The 23944-nt window shown below is 46.4% G+C and overlaps 1 protein-coding gene across 1 annotated transcript in view; it reads left to right on the plus strand.

The window, feature by feature from the left end:
* LOC144114186 (solute carrier family 23 member 1-like) overlaps positions 1–23944 on the plus strand; it is a 93772-nt gene that overhangs the window by 39000 nt on the left and 30828 nt on the right. Inside the window, exons 2-8 of the mRNA XM_077647763.1 lie at positions 1762–1972; positions 2386–2487; positions 10063–10167; positions 11011–11168; positions 12306–12489; positions 20223–20404; positions 21586–21706. Coding sequence (XP_077503889.1) covers positions 1796–1972; positions 2386–2487; positions 10063–10167; positions 11011–11168; positions 12306–12489; positions 20223–20404; positions 21586–21706 — 1029 coding nt within the window. The 5' untranslated portion in view covers positions 1762–1795. The remainder of the gene's footprint in view (positions 1–1761; positions 1973–2385; positions 2488–10062; positions 10168–11010; positions 11169–12305; positions 12490–20222; positions 20405–21585; positions 21707–23944) is intronic.

The raw sequence follows: 23944 nt of genomic DNA on the forward strand, positions 1-23944 counted from the left end.
TCCCATATGTGCCGGGCGTGAGCGAGTCTTTGGCTCGCGTTCTGCGCACTTACGGTGTGCACGTCGCTCACGTTCCTGCGTGCAAGCTGAGGCATGAGCTGGTGGCCGCCAAAGACAAGATAAAGAAAGAGAAGTTTCCGGGCGTCATCTATAAGATTCCCTGCGCAGACTGCGACTACTGCTATATCGGCGAGAGCGGGAATTTCGAAAGGCGATTGAGGGACCACAAGAACGACGTCAGGAATAAAAAGATTGCATCTAATGCACTTGCGGAACACGTGGAAGCCGCGACGCACAATATAGCTTGGGAAGAAGCATCAGTCATCGCAAGAGAAAAGAATTGGCTGTCACGTCGATATCTGGAATCCCTGATAATCCAAACAGACAAAACCCTTAACCACAACGCAGGCAATCTCCCGCCTACGTGCGCAAGATGCTTGGGGCGATTACTTCGAGCTTTGTGCTTTGGCCTTTCCGCCCAGTGATCAAGGCTTCCGTATGGAAGCCAAAACGTCTTCGTTTTAAACAACAACCTTTTGGTCGGCATTCCTTTCTCTTCATACATGATTCTTCTACCCGACCAGACGAGCTTTCGTCAGACTTTGGATTTCAAAAACTTATGTTGTGGCTCTTTTAATTATATGTAAAGCGTTTATATGTGGCAAGGTTACTGCAATCTTTCCAGTGTTTTTTGCCAGACACTTCCCAGGCACAAGCAGGTAGACTAAATACGAAAATCAATTAAGCTATCAGGTAACCAGATTATAGCGCGGTCCAGAGAATTGCATGTTCGTGAAAACAGAAAATGCAAAGTTTGTGGAGAAGCCTGAAGGGACGTTCATCTCTTCTTCCAGGTTCGTGCCCGTTACCCTCGCGTCTATGGCATTTTAAAACCGACGGACGACACCTCTTAAAATTCTTGAAATCTCGCTGAATCATCACCGATATAGAATAGTGCCCCACGCTTCAATCGTCCTCAACGCCGCAGCATCCAACAATACACGTTTGAGCTTACTGTTTGGTTTGAATGTGTTTGAGGCATTAGTCAATGAGTCGTGGTATAACTTTCGAATGCGATATTTCCCTGGCTTGTTGGCAGACATCCAGTTGTAAGGTCGGTATTTCAGGCTCAGAACTCCAAATGCCAACGGAGAGGTTCAGTCGCCACCTTAGCATGGTAATGAAGGTCGGCTGTTCATAGAGTGGTTTAAGTTTTTTATTCGATTGTAAAACGCATTCCATTCTGAGCATCAGTCTTTGTGAAAAAGCGTGTGCGTCCCAGTCGGGCAAATATGGCAGTCACTCTTAAACCTCTTCTTTCACTACCATAACGCAAAACCGCATTTCAAGAAAACTGCTTTCATTTTTTCATCGCTGTCTACGAGAGTGGGAAATTTTCCGGCTAAAACGTCCTCAATGATATTCTAAATCTTAAGACCTTGCTTGTGCGTCGTTTGTACTGACTGAACAGACCCGTCCAATGGGCGCGATTACCTGTGTTTGTTCTTTTCAGTCTTGTCGATCGTTTCGATCATACGGTTCAATGACAACATATCCGCACTCCTTTCTATACTGTTGTACCTTCCCAACACTCTTCCCCGTACCGTACCTCTGCGGTGATCCATGGCAGAAATTTCCAAAACGCAGTTGATACAGAGTGTGCAGACAGCCTACGGATTGCATACTGCATAGGCCACGGATTGCATTTGCGTCATTGCAGTCACTGGCTTGTCGTTCACTTGCATGCTGCGTGTCTTGTAGGTACACTGCAGGACGCCGGTGTCCGCACGTTCGGATGGACCCAGAAAGCGAGTCCCAAGGTGGGGTCAAGGAGGATGCCTCGCACGAACACGCAGGACGCCCCCGGGTCGGCAGCCACGCGCATGAAAACGGCCAGCCGGTCACGGCCCCGGAGGAGGCGGTCGAGGACAGCGCCGAGCTGTCCGAAAAGGAACCCCTCTTTGCCCGCAAGGTACGCGAATGAAGGCGGATGGAGGCGGGCCTGCTGGGGAATGATTCCCTGCCAGTAGCGACCGCTACAGAAGTGGAACGTACCGTTCCATAAGCCGAGTGCCATACGTCTCGATCCGGGGCAAGACGATGTCGCTATGTTCCTCATTTTATTTTATTTTTTTCTCATTGTTCATAGGGTGGGAGGCCACGTCAATGTCCTTCCTCAATCTGTGCTAAAAGTAAAAAATCCTCACTTCGTAATGTATCAGCATGCGTCATGAGAAACAAAAAAGTGGGCTCCGAAAGAATAAAAAAGGCAAAATAAATATTACGGTAAAAACAGAAATAGATCAGTCACTCCCCTCTGTTTCATGTTTTCTTTTTCCTTTCCTCGGCTACGACTTCAACCCCTTGTTTTCTTCTTGTTTGCAGGAAGTATTGAATGGAGAAGATGTTTTCGACTTCAGCAAGACACCGACAGAAACCCTGGAACCTAGGAATGGGGAAACGCGTCTCACATTTGAGAAGGAGGCGGTGGGTCCTGCATTTATAATGTTTTTCTGGCGCCACAAACAACGCAAGTTTCGGTTAACTTCCCTTTAGACACTGTGTCATAACTCGGAACCCTCTGCTGCAGACTTGGAAGGTTAAATGTTGCGACGCGCTCCTTTTTGCCTTCTTGTTAATTGCTTTGCTTAGTTTCCGTTGTCATTTCGCTTATTTCGCTTCGCTATGAAACAGACGATCTTATGGCTTTTCACTGTGCACTCAATCGCGATGCATGCACCCCTCTTTTAGAACAATGGCGCCAAAAACGGATGATGACGGGCATAAATAGTGGTAGGCTAAAATCTAGGCCACTCGGTTCGAGGATCGCCTGGTGAAATTGGCATCTGCGTCACTGTTTTTTTTTACTAATTTATAAAGCCTACGATTTCGCCAATAGGCCGCTTTCTTGCAAATTAGTGCTCGCGCCAGCTATGTATGGTTAGTCAAATGTTTTAGAAGAAGCCTGCAAAGTGGAGTAAATTTGTAATAAGTGAGTAATTACTAATTAGCATGAGTAATGCCAATGAGTAATTACTCCCTTACTATGTACGGTTACTAATAATAATTGTTACAATAGTGACAATATTTATCACATGCCACTTTACTCAGACGTCGCGCTCAGTGACGAGAAACAAAAGCTAGGTGACTGGAAGCAGGCACCTATTCGTTAGCACGGAGGTAAGTGACCCTGCAAAGTGTTAGAGACAAGAGCGAGGGCTAAAATCTTGGCGCCAATAGCTCGAGCTCGAGACTCCTGCCCGAGCTATCGGCAATTGTAGCGCAGTTTGATTGTCCCTTGCTTCTCTTCATCGCCGCATATTGCTGATCTTTGGCGCGTCAACGCAAGCAGCTTGAATTCATAGCGCCTAGCGCTTTAGAAAAACGGAGAGTACTAAACAGAACTGATGTAGATGGATGGACGGCATGTTTAGTTGAAACGACCATTTCTAACTGTCTCAAGTTTCCGGCTTTACACAAACAGTGGCAGCAGATAAACCAACGCATCGTGCACAACGCGGTTTGAAGGAAGGTCTGGAAAGTTGCCCTTAAGGTGATGTTTGTGTTATCTGGTTGGTACCATTTTCTTGAGGAGCGTAATAGCGTTGCGACCTCCTTGGCTTCTTCTTCTCATTATGCTCTCGCACGATGACAATATTCACCTGATATAGTTCACGCGCCGCACCTTGAGTGCGTCTCTTCACATTTAGCGCGTCGCCTACCTTGGAAGATTGGCAAAGAGATGGCCTTGGTTGGCGTAGCCTGGTCATGGCGGAGGAATCTGTGACTGCGGCGCTATTGCTTCTGTCATCTCCGAAGCCCATCCCGCGCGGCGACAGCGTATTCGGCCTGCGAAAGCAGCCGTCCGAGCAAAGTGCGCTCTCAAAAGCCGAAGGCCTCCCTCACAACTGGGGAGTGTCACGGTGCGACGAGGCGGCAGCACAGCCGGCGTTCCTGCTCTCTCGGCGAGCGCGTCAGAGATCGCAAGCTCACGGAAGCGCTCAGTTTCGCTCCAGGCAAAGACTCAAAGTGACGGAGATAAATCGAAGTCAACACGAGCTCCTGCCAAAAATATGCCGGCATTTCTTCCGCACCCGTCGAGCGTCCTGTGAGCCGGTAGATCCCCGAATCGATCTATCTTCGGGGACACCCGGGCGACGTTACGCTCCAGTGCGCCAATCAGATCATCGGCGAGCAGGGTTCGATCATTCTCGCGTGCTTGCCCGCGCTTGCAATAGATTCAGGCGTGTTTCCAGACAACAAAAGCTGCCACCTGCCCTGGGAGTTACCGAGTGGCGAAAGAAGTGATAAAAGCGAGCAGAAAAAAAAATATGCGCTTACATCAGACGCATTCGAGAGCGATTGTTTGAATCCACGTTAGTTCAGATGCCTTGTAAGTTCACAAGCTCTTTTCTGGTATTGGCGTTCAGTGTCTCATGATTCCTTTGACATCGACACTTTTTAAGTGAGCTAACCGTTCGCAAGATAGATACTACGTGCACTAAGATTACAACGGGGAACATGCTTTCGAAATCACTGGCACTTTCATTTCGGCGGCTGATTCGGTGCCTCAGTTCATTATGTGGCCTATTCAGACTCTTTCTTATTTATTTCGCGACAGACCTTCTTTCCAGCTTAAACGAACCTGCTAGCGCCCCCCCCCCCCTTCCTCCATTACTCATGCTTCTTCTAAACCTGCCCAAAACTTGGGGAACAAAGGCAGACGCCACGAATAGATGCGCACGGAGAACATAGAGAGCAAATTTAATTTTGTTGCATAATAAGAACATTTCTTTTACTGCTGCCGAACGCTGTACGTTTCTTTTAGAACCAAACACCCGATTTCTTTAAGAATGTTTGTTTTCGCTCTTGTTTGATCAACGAATATTGACTTCCATTACTCCGAAATATGTAAATACTTGAAAAAAGTGAAGTTAAAGTAGAAAAACGCGACACCTGTTTGGTTCTGCCTAATTACGAGTCGCTCTAACTTTTCTTTATGTGTGTGCGCTGTTGTGTTGGTAGACGGAGAGAATCATTCCTCCACAAGCAATCTCGCAGATACATTTTATGGACGGCGTTCCTTGCCACTTTTGCTGGAGAATGTTGCGAACAGATTGATGTTGAGATTCAGGCCCGTGTAGGGTACTGGCGGGACTAGCCTTCCATTCCTTACAAGAAATCTGGCACCGCTCGTATAAGCAGCTATAAAGGCTAATCTAGATTAGCTCGTTCTTGGTGAACACAAAGCACTCAGTAAAGACGGTCGCGATTTTCGGCACAAGCCAGTAGCATTGCGAAGAAATTTCAGAAAAAGCTAGTAACCCTCCATCCGGCACACCTCGATCCCTCAAGGGAATACGATGTCTTTTAAACAACTCTGGGATATCCTTGTTCTCTTCAGCGTGGCGAGCAGAGCCCAGCGCTCCTCGTCAAGTTCAAGACAGCACTCGGGTTTTAACAAAGATTGTTGTAAATTCCGCAAAAACAACACAACGAATACGATGCCAGCCTAGTCTTCTATATCCATGGCGAAGTTGGAGCAAAGCAGGTGCGAATGCGCTATAAAGGCGCCCTCTATTGCTCCTTGGCCATACGGGGTTCGTTGAATGGAGATGACAGCAAGTGAGAGATTGTATACTTTTTTGGTGAGCGCATTAGCTGCATTTAACTTGCGCAAAATAGCCGCCACCGAGCGCTAAATATACAGCCCACTTGTATTTTTCTGCGCAAAATTTTCTAACTTCGTGAGCATTGCACTGACCAGGTTACACCGGTTCAGTTCCGCGCAGTACGACGGACGCGATAGAATACACCTCAACTCTGGAAACAAATCGCGTGGAATAGGAAGCCTCGGACCAGCATCGCTTGATCTAAAAGAATGGTAAATCTGCTCTTGTGTGATTAGCACTGGAGGCCTCTGTTCAAAGTCAAGGCAGAACTAAAAACTACGATAGTTTCTACCACTTCGCCCTGGAAACTTTCTTTCTCTTTGACCAACTCTCGCCGCTGGGGGGGAAAGGTTTCCTGCTGCGCTTTGCCTGCGATGCTTTGCGCAGTCGTGGCAGTCAGATTAGCCAGTAGATTACTGATGTATTTGTGGAGCGGTGGAAGTGCGTGCTTGACCGCAACTAATGACCAGACTTACAAGCTGTGCGCTTGCTTCTGTGCGTCGCAAGGCATATTACACCTTCCTATAGCATATGGCTTTTCAATACTCGTAATTTATCTATTTAATGGTTTTTCATCATTTGTTTACCCCAGTGGAACCAACACTGGTCATTCAGTAAAGACATCGGGCAGAAACAATATCTTGTCAAAGAGAATGGGCTCAAAATTAACGTGCAAGGCAAGAAAAAAAATAATAGAGAGGCACTAGGTAAAATAATTACATGAATTTAGAGGAGGCGCAACGAGATAGTAGTTAAGAAAATATCAATAAACACAACGCCAAAAGTTGAATGAAAGAAAGTACAAAGCAAAAAGAAAAATTAAAAAAGCAAATAGCGAAATCAGGCGCAGGAATCTAAACTAACATTGCAACATTATCGAAAGAAATATCAAGCAAAGGGCTAAGTTAATTCGAATAGTGTTTGCGGGTTACATGCACTTACAGCCGGTTACGTGCGGAAGCATGGATCAGTGGAAAGCTTAACTGCTGCTATGTGTTCGTTTGAAACTGAACTCACTGTGTGATCAGCGGGAAATGCATGAAGGAGCTTCGAGAGGTAAGCGAGATTTACTGAGAGTGTGAAAATATCTATAAAATACGAATAAAATAGCGAGAGAGCAACGAGTCTTAAATGACTCTAGGCGGATTTCTAGTTTGCTTTCCGTTACTTTCGACAGGGGTTGTAGTAGCGATATGAGGCGAGCGGCGCTGATTGAACATTTTCTGGTGCGCTGATCAAGTAAACCGTACTGATGACGGAAACGCTATCTGCGGCTGCACAAATTTTTGATAAGTCCATTTCCGTGTGGTACTAGAGTTCTGGGGAGTTCGGCAGCATTTGCCCTAAATTACGTGGCTGCTTTGGCACAGGGGACGTTTGTAATAGTGTAATACAAAAGACGGGGCTGAGGTGAAGTCCATTCTAAAAATTGTGAAAATTCGTAGCCTGTCTTAGCAGTTTCTCTTACCAATGTCTTGCGAAATTTTCTATTCGCGCAGCTTTATTGTGAAGGTTGCCGATAAATTATTTGAAGCACGCATCGAACACAACTGCACGATAGCCAATTGGGTTGAAGCAGCACCAGAAACAAGCGTATACGGCATATCCAGAGCTTCTAGTGAGCAGGAAGAACGCCACCGCCGTGGCGCCACATGCGTGGAGGCCAGTAGTCTCGGACAGGTCGTGACACAGCACGAATCACGGTTTCGCAGGAGTTATGCAGGTTGGGGAAACAGCGAACGGCACGGGGCCGGGAGATGGGATCCGCATCTCGAATTTATTGCTGCTTCCCTATGCGCTGTAATTATTGATAGGGACCTGCCTCGGCGCGTGCACACCTGAAAACGAGCACCGACTCTTCATTACGGCAACCGTACGTCGTGTAGGTGAAGGTCGCCGCATTTAGAAGCATCACCGAAGACCTTCCCACTCCAGCGGCACTTTTGTGGAGAATTTTTTTTATTCCTTGCAGCAGTTGTTCAAATATTAAAAAGGCTGTTATTTTCCTTCCATTCCATTTCAACCCCATCGCAATCCTAGCGAGATGAAGAAGCTTGCGAAGATAAAGAAAACGACAAATAATTGCGAAACGATGCGCCGACTGCCTGTTGCTTTGTAGTAATCCCGCGTGCACTGCAGCCGTAGAAATCGGAGGATGGAGGCGGTGGCTTTTCTTAGAAACCTCAAAAAACAAGCACAGGCAAGAGTGCAAAGGTTATAGAGTGAGGCCGCTGTGTTGCATCTAGCGGAGCGGGCCGGCCAATTTTATTTTTATTTGTTTTTTCTTGCTCTTTGTGTTGCATAGTGAGGTGCCGTCCGATGTACAGTAGTCGGGTGGTACTCTGGCATACCTATTATATACGTTTGGCGGGTCAATTGCATGAGAAATGCATTTTAGCATAAAATACTTGGTGAATAGTATGTTTCGTAAATTTATTCCTCAACCAACTGCTCAAAACATGTGCGTATACCAGCCAGAGATAGGGCTGCAGTAGCTTTTTAGCATGAGGTCGAAAACACATTTCCGTTATCAAATGCGATAACACTTGTCCTCGTGCTCTCCTCGACTGCACGGCTCTGAACGGCAGCATTCGCGACAATACCATTTGTTGGGCGAGTTGGTGCTCAGCGCTCTGTGTTGTGTCCTCTCTTCTCTGTACCGTCTGTCGCGCTGTTATGGATTAACATTCGCGGTGGCGGGTCGATCTGAGCTGCTAAGACTAGGCGACCGAACAGTTTAGGGCACGCGCTTGAGTGCCTGACAAATGCCTTCTGCGCAGCGGCGGTCCGATTGAGAAGGTTCAGGCGTGCGACAACGCATTCAAATCTGTGCATCCGCGTTTGCCGTTAATGCATTTCAGCAGACACTGGTTTAGGACGACGAGTGCTCCTTGGTCAGACACAGGACGTACAGGGTGCGACAAAAGTTGCAAGGCCACATGGTCCGCTTTCCGGCGGTATATTCTTGCATTTAAGACGCCTATGAAACTACCAAGGTACACAGAGAGGTCAAAAAGGTACTTCTCCTATCCTCTACAAATATATTCAGGTTCGGGGCTATCATAAGTGCCCCAGTGTACGGATCAAAAGCAAACCCTGTGGTCAGGAAACTTTCGGCTCTCCCTGTACAACTGGCCCACTATTGAGGAACCCTGGAGGAGACGACTGCTGGGAACCTGCCCGAAACCAATGAACTTCGCCCGCAGCCCTTCACTGTGGCTTACTTTACAAGCAAAGTGCGGGTTTAGCACACAAAGCTGCGCTTATTAAGAGAAAAGTGCTTTGGTCATTTCGTCTGTGACTAGAACAGCCACAAAGCAGATGTGAAGGGCCTGTCGCACTCCTGGCGCTTCTGCGGCTATTCTCGGTGAGAGCAGGTGAGTGCCAGAAGCCCCGCCTCCTTGCTTGGTAATCGCTGCAGCCACACGGTAGGTGCCGAGGGAACATTTGAGAAGCACAGCCCCGGGTGATGGTGGTGAAAGCATTCATTTAGTGCTAGTCATAGCCGTCCACGATCGGCGGATTCCTCAGTCCAGGAATCCGGCGTACCTGCTCGATCATCGATTGCTTGTCGCTCGGGTCCGAGCCGAACAGGACAGCCTCCTGCAGGAGGAAAATGAAGGGTGGGAGATGGGTGTTTGGTTTCCTGTTTGGTTCGGGCACTCCCAGACAGAGTGATAGAGTGTTCGGTTTGGATTGTTATTCTGCGGACAGCATTCGGGGTATTGCTTCGGGAAGAAAAGCGCGTTTTCTTGGTTACAGCAAAATTTGAACAGTGAAAACTGAAGGAGCGCAAAATGCAGTACATAGATGTTTTTCAGACTTAACGCCATATACAGGATCTACAAATGTACCAAGTATACTGGCGTTCCGTCAACTAGACCAAAAGCTATTAGTCTTCTAATATGCGCCATTCTTGTCATTTTTTTGTCTTTCTAGAGCTATGGTTCTAAATGACTAGCCACTGGAGCCTAAAACTACTTCTGATATTCTAATTTTAACTCTTTCAAATGCTGCAGACACAACTCTCTTTTTCATGCACTATTTTTTTTTCTTCAGATAACATCGCAAAGGCAGGCAAGTGGAACAAAAATATCATTCTATGCAGTCCGTATTTTTCTCACACCATATGCAGCAACATTAATTGGTATTAGCATCGCATATAATTAAAACTAAATAAATTGCTGTTTCCAAATAGCTAAAAGTTTATCACAACAGGGAGGGCCACAACGATCGCGCAAAGTTCGTAAAAAACAGCCAGCGGCCACCGCCAGTGCGGGACCCCGGCCTTAAGGGTCAGCGCTCACTGCCAAGTGGTAGCGTTTGAATCAGTGTAAAAAAAAAAAAAAACTAATATCGGCTTTGTGTTCTTTTTTTTTTTTTTTGCCAGGATGACAAACCATCCAAGGCGCAAAAAGTGCCCCCAGAAAGGATGATGTCCTACGGAGTAGACGACAGTCCTGCATGGTATTTCAGCGCTGTACTTGGCCTACAGGTAAAACTGTCTTCTTGCACTGGGTGGCATGCTTGGATACTGGTGAATGAATATAGATACTCCGGTCCTAGTACTTGTCTTTTAAGCAAGAATTCGCAAGCAGGCGTCTGGCCTACTGTACAGTTGTGGTTAGCAGTCTACTTTACCTGCACACTATTGGTTTGCACGTCATAAAGCCCCTTACTCCACCCTCAGCAGAGCAGTGAAGCCGCTCTCATAATCAGTTGCTGTGTTTATCCTGCCACGTAGTTTCAGCAAGGAAGACATGAAGGATGCTAGCTATCTTTAGTTGTCGGCTACAGGATGTCAGGTGCAGTTGAAATGCTAGTCAGCCATCTTCAGCGAATGCTCTCAGTGATAAACGTCTGGACGATTTTACCTTAAGTTCGCTCACTTCAACTTCTTCGTCTCGCCTTTCATTATTGGAACAATGAACTGGCTGCCAAATAACCTTGTCTAAGAGCTAAAAGTGTTTTTGAAAGTGACTAACGAAATTTAAACATGACAGTGAGTGGAAAGTTGTGATCTACAGTTCATAAAGTTTCAGCTACTTGTATTTTTTAGCGTGCGTGAGGAACTTGAGGTTGAGTTTGTTGTGAGCTACAAGTGAGGTTAGACTTGCATAATTCTACCAGTAATCGCTCCACCGTAGCGACGTATAAATAATAATTAAAGACGAGCATTTGTGTGCAGTTCTGTGTCCTAGCAGACTACTGCCACCAAACAGGTGACACTGTCAGGTAGCAGTTGGACACACTATTAAGCGCTTCTGCGCGCAGTGACTTGGCTTCTTTCGGACTCTCGGAGTTGCATGCATTTACGCCTCACCGCTCTGTCATGTAGCATTACCTGATTGCGACCACGGGAACGTTAAGTTACCCCTTTGCCCTGGCACCGGCGCTCTGCATGCGAGAGGAAGATCCCGCCCGTGGCTACCTCATCTCCACCATCTTCTTCATCTCAGGGATCGGCACGCTCATCCAGACCTCGCTCGGCATCAGGTATGCGGCTGAGCAGGTTTCGCAACTTTCTTACCTCGTTACCTGCACAGAATCCACAGAATCCCATTGCTGAATCTTTTCGCACTATTCTTTCCAAAGGTCTATTTTTTTTTAGAACGATAGCTGTACCACAGAAGCTTCCGAAGGCTGCGGTATAGTAGTATTCGTCGTAGTTGTAGATTGTATCTGCAGAAATACAAAAGTCACAAATCATGTCCTTGCTGACGAATTTGCTCCACGACTGTTAATTTTAATCGGACATATTGCCAGAATAGAATGCGCATTTCATGGTAGCGTCATCGAGCTGGGCTTGAGCTTTTTTAGCCTGCCAGTGGACCCTGTTGTTTTCTGCTGCTTAGATGAGAATCCAAATTTGCTGACAGGTTCTTGAATGGTTGGGGAATGTATTGTGCCAGTTATCTAAAAATACATTTTTGGTCGAAAATTGCGGCTTACACCGGACATTCCGCCTTAAGCCAAAGCACAAACTATAAAGAGTTGGCTCAAATCATTTTGAGACACCACCACGGGCCACAGAAGCACTGAAAGAGGTCTGATGCGGCTAATTTTAGAAATTATTGTTCCTTATGCCTGCCGCAGAACTGGCACCATGGTCTCACCTGCGCATTGAGAGGGAGAGATAGAATTTTATTGCGATGCAGCACTAAGCGTCGAGAATGCCCTGCGCCAGAGACACTTAAGTCGGTTGGTCCATCAGAAGGTGCTAAGCTAGCCAGGCCCACCGCGTTGGAGGAGAGCGGTATGGATAACAGGGGGATGACAAAGGGAACTGTCCAAGATTAGCACAGGGTTCGGGGCACTTGGGGAATGCTGGGGAGGAACGGAGACGATAGAGGAAAGAAAACGCAAAGGAGGGTAGTGCATTGAGGTGCATGCGGCGAAGAACACGTAACTGGGTGGTGGTGAGAGATGGACCTTGTTCCTGACATCGCGTCATTCGTAAAGGTATTACTTTGCTCATGCTTCTGCGGAAAGATCTTTCCAAATCGTACGCTGAACCACTACGCGTGTGTGCAAAGATTTTGCACCCGCGCACCATGGGACATAACTTATGTGTGGTCCTCCACCCCTGCTTTGTCCCCTCATTTTTCACCTCCCTTAACGGGCACTGCGCAGGCTGCCCATCATCCAGGGCTGCAGCGTGACCTTTTTAGTACCCATCCTGGCCACCATGGCGCTACCACACTGGCGCTGCCCAACCGAAGAAGAGCTGATTGCTGCGCGTGATCCCGACTCGGGACTCACGGGCAATGTAACGGACGATGAGTGGACGGCCGTTTGGCAAGCACGGATGAGCGAGGTAGGCATCTGTGCTTCTGTAACTATAGCTCGCACGCCGACGCTGCAGCCTAGCGTGCTCTTACGTGCTTATGCGATCAACTTCGGGGACAGTGCAGAGCTGCCCGAAATCAGAAGACAGAACAGTAAAATGAGCCGGAAAGTGCATCTCATGAAGTCCGCAAATGTTTTCCTCCAGACTTGGTGCAAAATTGCCGTTTTAGTGCTCTTAATCTCCTCTCTAGGGCCAAACGTCTGGCGGCTCCATAAATTGCTCAACCATAATGCAGAAGTTCTCTCACGACAACAATGAACATTTACATATTATGATTAGCGCGAGTGTCAACAAAATTATTTGAACAAAGCATGAAGATGTATTCCTGATGCTGACTGTTCTATCAATCCTTAGAGCCAAAAATTTGTAAAGAACAGTAGAGTTTTTAAAGAGGCTATGTAGGAGAGTAGAGGTACTGTGACTAGTTAAAGCATGATTTCACGAATAGAACCAGCCGATAACGCAGAACGCAGAAGTGTGAAAGCACGGGACAAGCAATTTTAGTTGGTAAGTAAAATTGCAGACTTTACCGTTTCTTTTGTTTTCGAGGCAGCATGCACCCCAACTTTTTCGTAAATGTGGGAGTGGCGTATCTTGCCTTTGGAAAACCAGAGTGCGCACGGGCTGGAAGTGAAAGGATCCTAGTAACCAGGCTGTATGGCGGCTTCTCTCATTGAGGTATCTACCCAATAAGAAACGTTTCCGCACTCAGCGACAAGTCGTTCGCATGACACAACACAAGGCGTACTGGTCCATGTCTAGCAGTATTTTCTGCCGGGCTAGTGGGTGCGTGTCGTTAATTTCTAAAACCTGCGCGAGGCGAAGAGGACGAAGCAATGAAACTTTTTTGTGTTTGCTTATTCTCGGCGCTTCATCGTCTTTTCGCGGGGTTTTTCCAAATTAACTGCACACGCCAACTAGCCCGCGAGAAAAAAAAATGGCTCATGTCAGAGACTTCAAGCGTAAAATACACGGGGTCGACAGCGGCTGCGGTGGCTCAGTGGTTTTGGTGCTCGGCTGCTGACGTGAAAGACGCAGGTTAGGTACCAGCCGCGACGGTCGCATTTCGGTGGAGGAGAAATGCTAGACGCCCATGGAGTGTGCGATGTCAGTGCACGTTAAAGAACCCCAGGGGATGGAAACTGTCCGTAGCCCTCCACTATGGTATCCCTCGTAGCCCGAGTCGCTTTGGGACGTTAAATCCCATAAAATAAACACGGGGCTGCAAATACACATAACGTTTCGTCTGCACGTGGCTTAAGGTGCGCCTACGTACACAAAGCGGAGATAGCTAACAGAGAGGACCCCAAATTTTGTTCTCATGCTAGCGAACATTGACTATGCGCAACTTCTATATAATACCCTCTTGTCAGCTGATTCCCTTACGTTGTGCGAGTGGGTTTCGTGACCCTTAGGCGTGTTAAAATCAAGAGATATTTTTTAAGAGTTTCGATAGGCCTCCATTCTGCTAATAATTCGAGTTTTTTATCAGCGCATAAAGGCGACCGAATGGCAGGAGAAACAGCAATTTCTCTATTTTTTTTTGTTTGTCCCATCGCTAAATTTTCTCTGGTTGCACTTTTGTGCTGTGTTTTTTCCTAGTAGTTTTTTTTAGTTAGCTTGTTGAAAGATAACTCTCACAACAGGCAATCTTAGGAGGTGTCGAGTACTTTCGGAAACAAAATAGCAGTGGTGTTGCCCCGCGGCGCAATAAACTTCATTACGACGAGTGCAACGGGCCTCACAATTATTGCTATGATGAGCCACAGATCTTCTAAATGTCTGTCCACTTCTCAAACGAATTCCGGGGGTGCGCCGTGAAACGCGTCCATTTTTGTAAAAGCTGGGATCATCATCTAAATGCTAATTAGATGCAGTGCACATCTTTCAGTAGCGTCGGAAGTTTAGAACCAGAAATTCGCAGACAATCTGTAATTTCGTACGCAACGCCCAGCGGAGCGTAGCCTCAAGCGATAGTGTACGTGGCTGGCGCTGCAGCTGCTGCCAACGAGAACGCCTAGGCCTCGTGGTAGCTCTGTATTAAGAAGAAACAACAACAGTCCACAGAGCTTGTTTCCCGTTCACGCCAACCACAGTTCCGCCCTGTTAACTGATGGCTTAGAGCACGTTCGACTTCATGGAGCGTGGAGAGCACCTCTCCTTCCGGCGCCCAGGGTGCTGTTACCCTAAACTACCACAATGCGACGGGGAGGAGGATATTGCAATAGCTTTCACGCAACGACCGATTTCTCTTCTTCCTCGGTACTTCGTGCAGTTGCCGCCGGCAGCCAGTACCAGCTGAGTCGAGAGCACCTCGTTCTGCCAATTCGTGCTGGGGCCTTTTCTCTACGGAAATCTGGGTAATCGGGGACTACTTTCTTTTCTTCAACTTTATTGCTTGCGCGCCTGATGTATGGATGCGTTAGAGAAGTCGTAGAAAGAAGCCCAGTCAGTTGTTTGCGCTGCTGTGTTAGGCTTAGTACTATTTACAAGCCGCTGTGGTGACTGACACCGCCGTTTTGCTGTTGCAAACAAGATGCTGGTCTCGGTGTCCGTCCGCAGCAACCGCACTGAGGCAAAGGTGAAATTCGGAAACGGCGGACAAGATATATTCCAGAAAACTAAAAACGCGAGGAGGCCAAAATTAATCAACTGGCCTCTCCTATACGATGTGCCTGGTAGTCCAGGCGGGGTGTGGGACCATTAATTTTAACCATGACCTTCCACGCAGCTCTTAGCACGAGGGACCCTCATCCACGCCCTTTTCTAGAAAAGGCTGTCGGCTCAAGAATGCCTAGCGCACGGCCACGCGTTCGACCTCATTGATTAAAACGACGCATCATTTGACTCATGGTCTCCCGTCCAGCCCGTCATATTTTTATCTCTGAAAGACTAAAATAGTCTGTGAATGCACCGCGTCCTGCTCTATAAAAAAGAAATTCAACACACCAGAGTGTAAATACGAAACAGTAGCAGTGCGCACCTGTCTCAATCCTCCTTGTTACTGGCTCTACGATCCTGCGTTAATCCCCCTTTTGTTCACCTGAACAAACCACAGGGAGACAACAATCCGTGCCAGTTTGGATGCATAGTCATTCTGCTGGTCCATGAGGTATTGCACAGAATTTCAAGCATTCAAATAAATTTATCGCCAAGCATCGCTTATTAAAGCGATGGTGCTTGTGTACGCGAAACTACTCGTAACTATTCGGAAGTCGCGGCCTCAAAACAAGATAAAAACTCAAACTTTGCTTCACATGAATGCAGCACGATATTACATTTTCGTAATCTGCTAGAAATGGCGAGTGTCTACAGAAACGCTGCACAATAAAACCTGGAAATATCGAGATAAATAGTTCCACATTCCTGATAGATATAAGACTTAGTATGCAATTTATCAGGACGCGATCCTATCGACTTACGCAGGGGGCACCAGTGCGCAGCTCGGCATGGCGCTGAGTGCCAGATGTCCAAGATTGCTACGAGTAATGTCACGTGCATTTGCTTCGCAGCGATTGATAAAACCATGCATGTATGAGCGCTGCAGGTCTAACATTTGCCGTGGTTCTTATCAGGAACTGTCCTCTTCCATTATATGATGTTATAGCTTATAAAGTTCGCAGTTCGTCAGAACTAAGGCTTATCATATCTGGGTTAGTATGTCTAGTCACTTTTCACTCAGCTTTGATTACTACCACTTTTTTCTTTTCTTTATAAACGATCTTAATCAGTTACCTTTTTTTTAATCCAACTTGAATATTAAGGCTTTATCGATGCGGTTTTAAAAGTTGCAGAGTTGCGAACACGGCCGCTGAAAAACAAAGCAGATAAAACCCAACATGAATTTTAACAACTTTTATTACCGTCTTCCCCGCGAATGACTATGACGTTCATGGAATTCGTAGCAAATATGTGCACGCAGCCGTCTAAACCGGGGCTAAAATAAGAACGCGAAATAATCAATTGCGCCAAACAATAAGAGTGTTCTGAAGAAGAAAGCCACTGCCATAAGTTGGCTTGAGCAAGTTATAAATGTACTGGCGCTGTAAACTTTCTCCCTCCTAGAATTTGCTTGAATGCGGACACACAAAATAAGAAGGTAGAAATGGGAGACGCAGCCATGCACGAAATCGCCGCTGCAATTTTACATACGGAACAAAAAGAAAGTCGAGAAATTCACCGCGGAATGTATATGAGAAGAAGAAAGGGAGAAAGATGTGTGGGCTATCTTGAGGGAGCCTGGGGAGCAAGCCACCGAACCAGAGAACCCTTCGCATCTCTGTGCTTTGTGACTCAGAACGAAACTGGATGCATAAATCTCAATACGTCTTTTTATTGTAATTTTCCCACACTGGGTGTATGTTCTGATGGCTGTAATCTATCCCGCACTACGGCTGCTTCAGCGCAATTTAACACAGAAATGACCATTTTCGTCGACTGCTAAAGGGCCTCAGAGCGTATTCTGAACGTATTCAGCATGCTTTACGTGGATATCTCATTTTTTCAACTTGTGTGGGTAATAGCTTGCTGCTTTCGAATGGCGAATATCTCTGTGAATACGGACCCAAATTTTGGAGATGGTTGAATTGAATGCACGAATGATTTTATTGGTGAAAGATATTTCCGGAGACTGCACATATTTTAATATGTGTCTACGGCTCATTAACAGGCCCGCTCGTTTTCCGCACAATTAACTACATTCCCATTCTACCTAACCTCTCACTGGATCTGGTTGTAGATGTTTATGAAGTGTTGAGAAATTTCGACAACGTGCACTGATAGATGCTATAAATGAAACATCAACATGTTCTAAAAAAATAACTGGAAAGAACAAAAAACGAAGTTCATTAACCCTCTATTACTTCGAATAATAATTTCTCCTAGACTGTTGAAAAGCAAGAAAGGTCCAAGTGTGCGGAGAAACGGTAACTATCGTCTAAAATAAAACTAGTGCATTAAGCTGAATCATCAGTGGCCTAAAACAGTCAGACCCCGCACATTACCCTGATACAGCAGAAAAACTACTCGATACCAGAATCATTAAGCGATTCGGGGATTTATCAGAACAGATGTGTAATTACTAGGCTGTTTCGCCCCGCGGGCTATGTTCTCAAGTATCTCTTTGCAGCATAGCTTTTCTATCACTCCAGAGACAGCGGCATGTAGTCTTACGCCCGTAGAGATCAGCGTCACAAAACTGTGGACTCTATCTGTCGACATGCAGTCGAACGCTCTTGAGTAATAAGAAAGTGCTCGGGTGCGCACCAGCTAGGTGCACTACGCAACTTCTCCGGCGTCCAATAAATCAGCTTCATGGTCCTCACACACAGATTTACAGTTGATGCATAGTCATAGCGGCCACTATGGAAATGAGCAAGCATATATAGTTAGAAAATAGTGGTTTACGTTTCTTTTTTTTTTATTCGTGACATTTAAGGGCATTTTGCCCAAGATATTTATGGATAGATTACCAACTCCGCGGAGTTACTATCATAGGCGGATTTAAGGGAGTGCAGAGAACGACCACACCGCCCATCCTTGAACGAGAAATTTTGCATTAAAAATCACACTGGCCTCTTTCTTTCTTCGGGAATAATGTTTAAAAAACGCATTGCACATGTGAAGCAACCCCGCACCCCCCTCCCCCGTCTTCAGCCACGCTCTCCGAGATTTGCCTATAAATCTAGCCTCGCCCGGCATATATGCTGAATATCCTGGTCTGCAATTCAGATTGTATGGACTAGTCACGGAACATTAAAGCTATGTTTCAGCAGTTGCGCCTGGCTGTGCGGGATATATGAGCAGCATTTTTCTTCTTCATTTTTACAGTGCGCTGGTCACTGTATGTTTGGGGTGAGCCAAACGAGCGCTTGTTTCGGGCTCTCTTAAATTTTCACATTTACGCCCAGCATAGCGAAAAATTGACCGAGAAACTGCCAACGGCGGACGGCCATCCGTGGTCCCGTGAGACGCTCCTTTCAGCGCGACCTGCGTCGGGTCTACTTTATCGCCACGCTACATTAGAATCGGTTTTACTTCATGCATAATTTCCGGGTAGGAGCGCAATGTGCCTCTGATGGTTCGTAGCTGCTCTATTATGAGTTTTATTTTTTTTTGTAACACTTCCAGCCGTTCTTCTGTTTTCGTATTTTCATGCTATCTTATCTCTTTTGTTGTAGGTTGCTGTTTTCAGTCTGAAGCCTGTTAATTCGCGTTCAGTTCTACGCAGCCCTTTGTTTCAGTGTATGCAATCAGTCCCTGTTACCACTGAGGCTCCCCGCTAACTGAAATATAATAGTAATAATCACTTATTAGTTGCTCGTAAGGACCGCGTAACGGTAGCTATCCCCCTCAGGATAAAAGGATGAACACCTGAGCCACGCCGTGGAGGGAACAATGAAAGATGTAGTGAAAGGAGGGGGACATAACGTTATCGTAGTGGATGGCTCCGGATTAATTTCAACCAGCTGGGGTTCTTTAACGTGCCCTAAAATGGCGCAGCTCATGGGCGTCTTTTGCTTCGTACCTCTGTTGAAATATTGCCACCGTGGTCAGAGTTACATACCGCGAATACGGGCTTAGCTGCCTAACGTCATAACCACTGTGGCACCGCGGCGGGTAAATGCAATAGCGCCAATAAATTTATTGTTGCCATTTCCATCCCACCTCCCAGCTAACTTCACCTACATGATTCTTTTGCTTGGAAAATGCAGTGCGCCGGCGCAAACATCAACTGGAACTGCTCATTAATAGCAGATGTAAGGTTTCTGGTAGGTATATTTATGTTCATAGTACTGAGACAATGGTCCTGTGTGTTACGCCTGCGTTTTGTGCGATTAATAAGTGCGTCCAGTGAGTACAGAAGCTGCGAGAGAACGGACCGTTGAAAACAAACGGACAGCAGAAGAAGAAATAAGTGTGCCTTTCTATACCCTTTTCGCCTCCAGCCAAAGGCGTTCACCGCTTTTCGCGTCGTTCATGTGACCAACACATAATCAAAGAACAGCTACCTGGGACGCTTCGTGCTGTTCGAGAGTCCACGTTTCGGCCTATCCTGGAAATGGCGACAATGAAGTTCAGATACCACCGTCTCTTGACCTTAAGGTAACGCTGCCATGGCTGCGTCGGTGGAAAGAATTCTAGAACCCTAGAAATGAGAGTAATGAACAGGAAGATCTTGGAGATGTAGCACTGAAGTTTGTAAGAACGTTTGTGATGTAAGAGAGTATATACAAGAGTGCCAGTGTTAGAAAATGAGGCATCGTGCTTCTGAGCCGCCGCAGCAGCTCAGTGGTTATCCTGTTCGGCTGATGGCCCGAAAGACGCGGGTTCGATACCGGCCGCGGCGGTCGCGGCGGTAGCCTGAGTCGCTTTGGGATGTTAAACCCCATAAACTGATACCGAACCAAAACAGCATCCTTCCAGACCACGAGAGGAACACAAAATGTCGAGGCACAATACGGGATGCCCGTCTCGCTCGCTCCATCGTCTTTTTAACTGAACCTTTTTCTCCATGAACACGCTTTGAATGCGCCACACTACTTGAACTTGTGGCACACTGAACGGAAGTTCATTGTTTTGACTTTTTTGTTTTTATTTGCGTAACTTCCTTTAAGGCGCCGTTTGAGCACGGTGTTCAAGCAGGAACAGAGAAACAGAGTCATCCAGGAGGTACACAGTGCCTTGCGCCTCTGATGCAGATTTCCGGGGCCATTATCGCGTCGTCGGCGTTCGAAGTGCTGTTGGGCTTCACGGGCATCGTGGGCTTCCTGCTACGATGGGTAACACCACTGGGAATCGCACCCTGCATCGCCCTGGTCGGCCTGTCGCTCTTCAAGGAGGCTGCCCAGCTCAGCTCTGGCAACTGGGGCGCCGCGTTCATGTTGAGTGCCCGCTTGCCGTTACAGCCAATGCCGCCGTCACATCGTCAGGCGCAATAATATTTAACTACCATGTACATAGTCGCTGCAGAGTCGCCGCAGAGAGCAAAAGGCTGCAATTCAGATAAGGCAGCATTTTCGGCAACCAGATCAGCTTATGAACCACTGCACGCATGTGCAGTGAACCACTGCACCTGCAGCTTATGAACCACTGCACCTGCGTGCAGGTTCCCACTCGCTCGAAGTTAGTGCGCCGTTGTCGCTCCTGGCGCGCTAATGAACTCAACGAGATAGGACACTATTCTCACTGAACAAGAGCCTTGTTCATCGCCCGGTATTGCCAGCGACTCATCAGGCAACTAAAGAGCGATGTCTGGTACCTATCAGGAAGGATATGTATAAAGCCAAAATTTAAAAATGCTAAATATAAGCAGAAATTTAAAAATGTAAAATACTGTTATCACTTGCCTATAGTCTGAAGAGGTAGGGAGTAGATGCCGTAGTAAGCGCGATGGCATTCGGTTTTAAACTTTAAACATTCCTGCGCCTTCATGCGCGCTGATCTGGTGAAAGACAGAGCACTAGAAAGAACGTAAACGAACCATATTTTTTTTCTGCCTCTTATTTTCCTTGTATTTTATGACACATAGTAAGTATTCGGGCTCTTTGAACTGCGTATGTGGAGTAAATTTATAAGTAGTATGACCGAAATGATTTTTAAAATGTATTTACCTTCTTTCTCTCTTTTTTTTTAGAAAGAGACTAAAAACATGTTTAGCAAAGTTTCTCACTAGATGCAGCAGAAGGCACCTTCAGGCAATGACTATTTGATGAGCGCAAAAAATTCTCAGAGAAAAATACGGGCCATCGCATCGGCACGTCGCAAACCGCAAAAGCCGTGGAAAGTGTACTCATGAAGAAAAAGAGAAAAAGCTTTGCCCAGTTGTTTTTCAGTAATACTTCATTATTATTTTTCTTTCTAGCAATATTTAGCATGTTTATGATGAAACTTTCAGCGGCCTGGGGCACTAATGTTGCCCGTTTATATCGCAATCAAAATGCGGTGAATAACACCAGCACCAAAAGAAACATTGACATCTTTTATGATGAACATAAACTCTGTGGTATTCTGAATCAGCCGCCAATTTTGTTGTTTGTTTTGTTTTTGTTTTGTTTTTTACAGGAGCATAATTCTCATGACCATCTTCTCACAGTACTTCCAGAACGTCACTATCCCAGTTCCAGGATGGGAACGTGGAAAAGGCTGCGTAGTGAAACATTTCGCTATCTTCAAGCTTTTCCCGGTAGGTCCAAACATTTGTTGTTGAAAGTAGAGTCGAGAAGGCTAGTTCTAAGCTCGCAATACCGAGTTGTCATCGAAGAAAAAATAACTTGGCATCACAACGCCTTCTGTCAAGTTTTCGTCATTGCACATGAAAATTGTGTAAATCGCCTATGTAGATTTTTTTCGCAAGCCTCCTGCTTGAGCTTCCCTGTTGTGCATAGGGCTTGCCCATTACCAGTAATTCCAGCCAAGCGCTTCCAGTTCTCTTGGCTGCCATCACATGGAGCATGGCTATGAACACTGAAAAATACCGCGTTGACATCAGTCCAGAAGTAAGAAAGAGAATGATCGAGTGGCTGCCATTGGAAGCGCTATAGGCCGCTAGGCTGAGCGGTACTGGCTGGGCTCTGTCCCGAATTCACTGCAATGTTGTCGCTTTTGATAGCTTCAAAATCAAGTGCAAGAAATCACTTATACCTTTGTTCTCTTCCGAGGCAACTCATCGCCCTCATCTCACCTCATCCTTATTTTCACAAGAAAAAAATCAACCTTATTTGAACAATTTTGGAAACCGTTTAACCATTTTCTCGTTTGCTGCCATTGAAGACGTTCTTATACATTCTTGAGCCATTACAGCCCCTCTCACATAAGCCATGGTATTCTCCAGCTCTAACAATGACTGAAGCCCTAACAAGATGCAAATACCTCAGCGTGGTTTTCTAAAGCTCTCCACATAGCGCGTACCACACGTGAGCTTTCAATTCTTCAAGTCGGTGTCTCTGTACTGGCTGGAGGGCAGAACATAAGTACGGGAATACGCATTTCACTCGCACGGCACTTAACGAAGGCATAGGTTGGCTTAAAAACCCCCATAAAGAGCAGAGCGAGAGAGAGAGAGAGCAGGGGCGGCTTACACAAAGCAAATAAGACAGTCTTATTCCAAGTCTAATCTTATTCGCGGTGTAAAACCTATCTCGGTTTCGAGAAAAGGAAAGACGCATAGTTAGTTCACTTTGTCGGTGGATGCCTCAAGGATTCGGGAAAACGGAGCCATGCAGTGCGGTCGGAGAGAAAAGCGCGGAAATAATCATGCAGTCTGTGGTGCCTAAGACGTCGAGGAGCGGGTCGTGAGCAATAGTGTTAAATGCCTTACGCGCATCGACGGTGTCTTGCACGTGGTGCTTATTTAGATTTGGGGTTTAGAAAGTTTGTGTAGAGAGCAGGAATAGTTCCTAAGTGAACATTCCTGCCCAGAAGCTAATGTGCTTTACTGGGGGAGGGGGAGAATTCAATTGTGTTAAGACGATGTTTAAGCCTGGTGAAGACCATGCGCACCATGGCTTTACCGAAACAATAGGTGCGAGATACGAGGTCCGGTTTCAATAGTAATGTTGCAATTGAAGGTTTCCAAGTGTGCGGGAGAGCACCGCCACGCAAGTTGGTGGTTACTTCGTCCAGATAGTTTGCTTGTCGTTTTTCGGTAAATTTCTCAGGAGTGTATAAGTAGTCTGACCTTCTACAGTAGTGTACTTGTGGCTACGAGCATCGAGTGCGTGTTCAAGATTAGTCAGGGCAAACTCTTGGTCTAAATTTAAGTGCAGACTGTCTCGTAGAGGCCGGCAGAGTTCGGTGCCGAGGGGGGATAGAAAGAGGTGCAAGGGGCTTTTGCTATTCAGTTACCGACTGGAGTCGGGTGTGCAATAAGCCAGAGTTCCATGGTCGAATAGCTACGAGCAACGGCAACTAAGAAAACTAAGACGTACGTGCGAGTTGCAGAAAAGCAATGCAAGTGTTACCGGTTCCAGCAGAAATCTTCGCAGGAGGTATATAAAACAGGTGGGTTTTGGTGAGGCATATTATAAAAGATTTTGCAAAAATATTACGTGTCTCAGCCAGGTCAGAGAGAGGTAAGGTTGGCTTGATGTAAGGCACACAAGGTTTTCAATTTTCATCGAATAGGCTACATCGGGCTGCTTTACTCTATAGGTACTAGAGGCGGTTAGTCAGAGTTTGAGAACGATAGCTCCAAATTAAAAATGCATATTTTTGTTCAGACATGACGGCTTTGTAGGTAAAAGGTTTAGAGTTGGTGCTAGAATACCAAAATTAACGATAGAAAAAACTAAAGGTGCTGCTAACCGATGATAATACGTTGCCGATATGGATGCCTAAAGACAGAATGTAGATTAGGGGCACACACAACTACTCATATTGAGACACTGTCTGTAGGCACTCACCGGCGCGAGTACAATTGTAT

Source organism: Amblyomma americanum, chromosome 1, assembly GCF_052857255.1.
Source record: "Amblyomma americanum isolate KBUSLIRL-KWMA chromosome 1, ASM5285725v1, whole genome shotgun sequence".
Classification (NCBI taxonomy): Eukaryota; Metazoa; Arthropoda; class Arachnida; order Ixodida; family Ixodidae; genus Amblyomma; species Amblyomma americanum.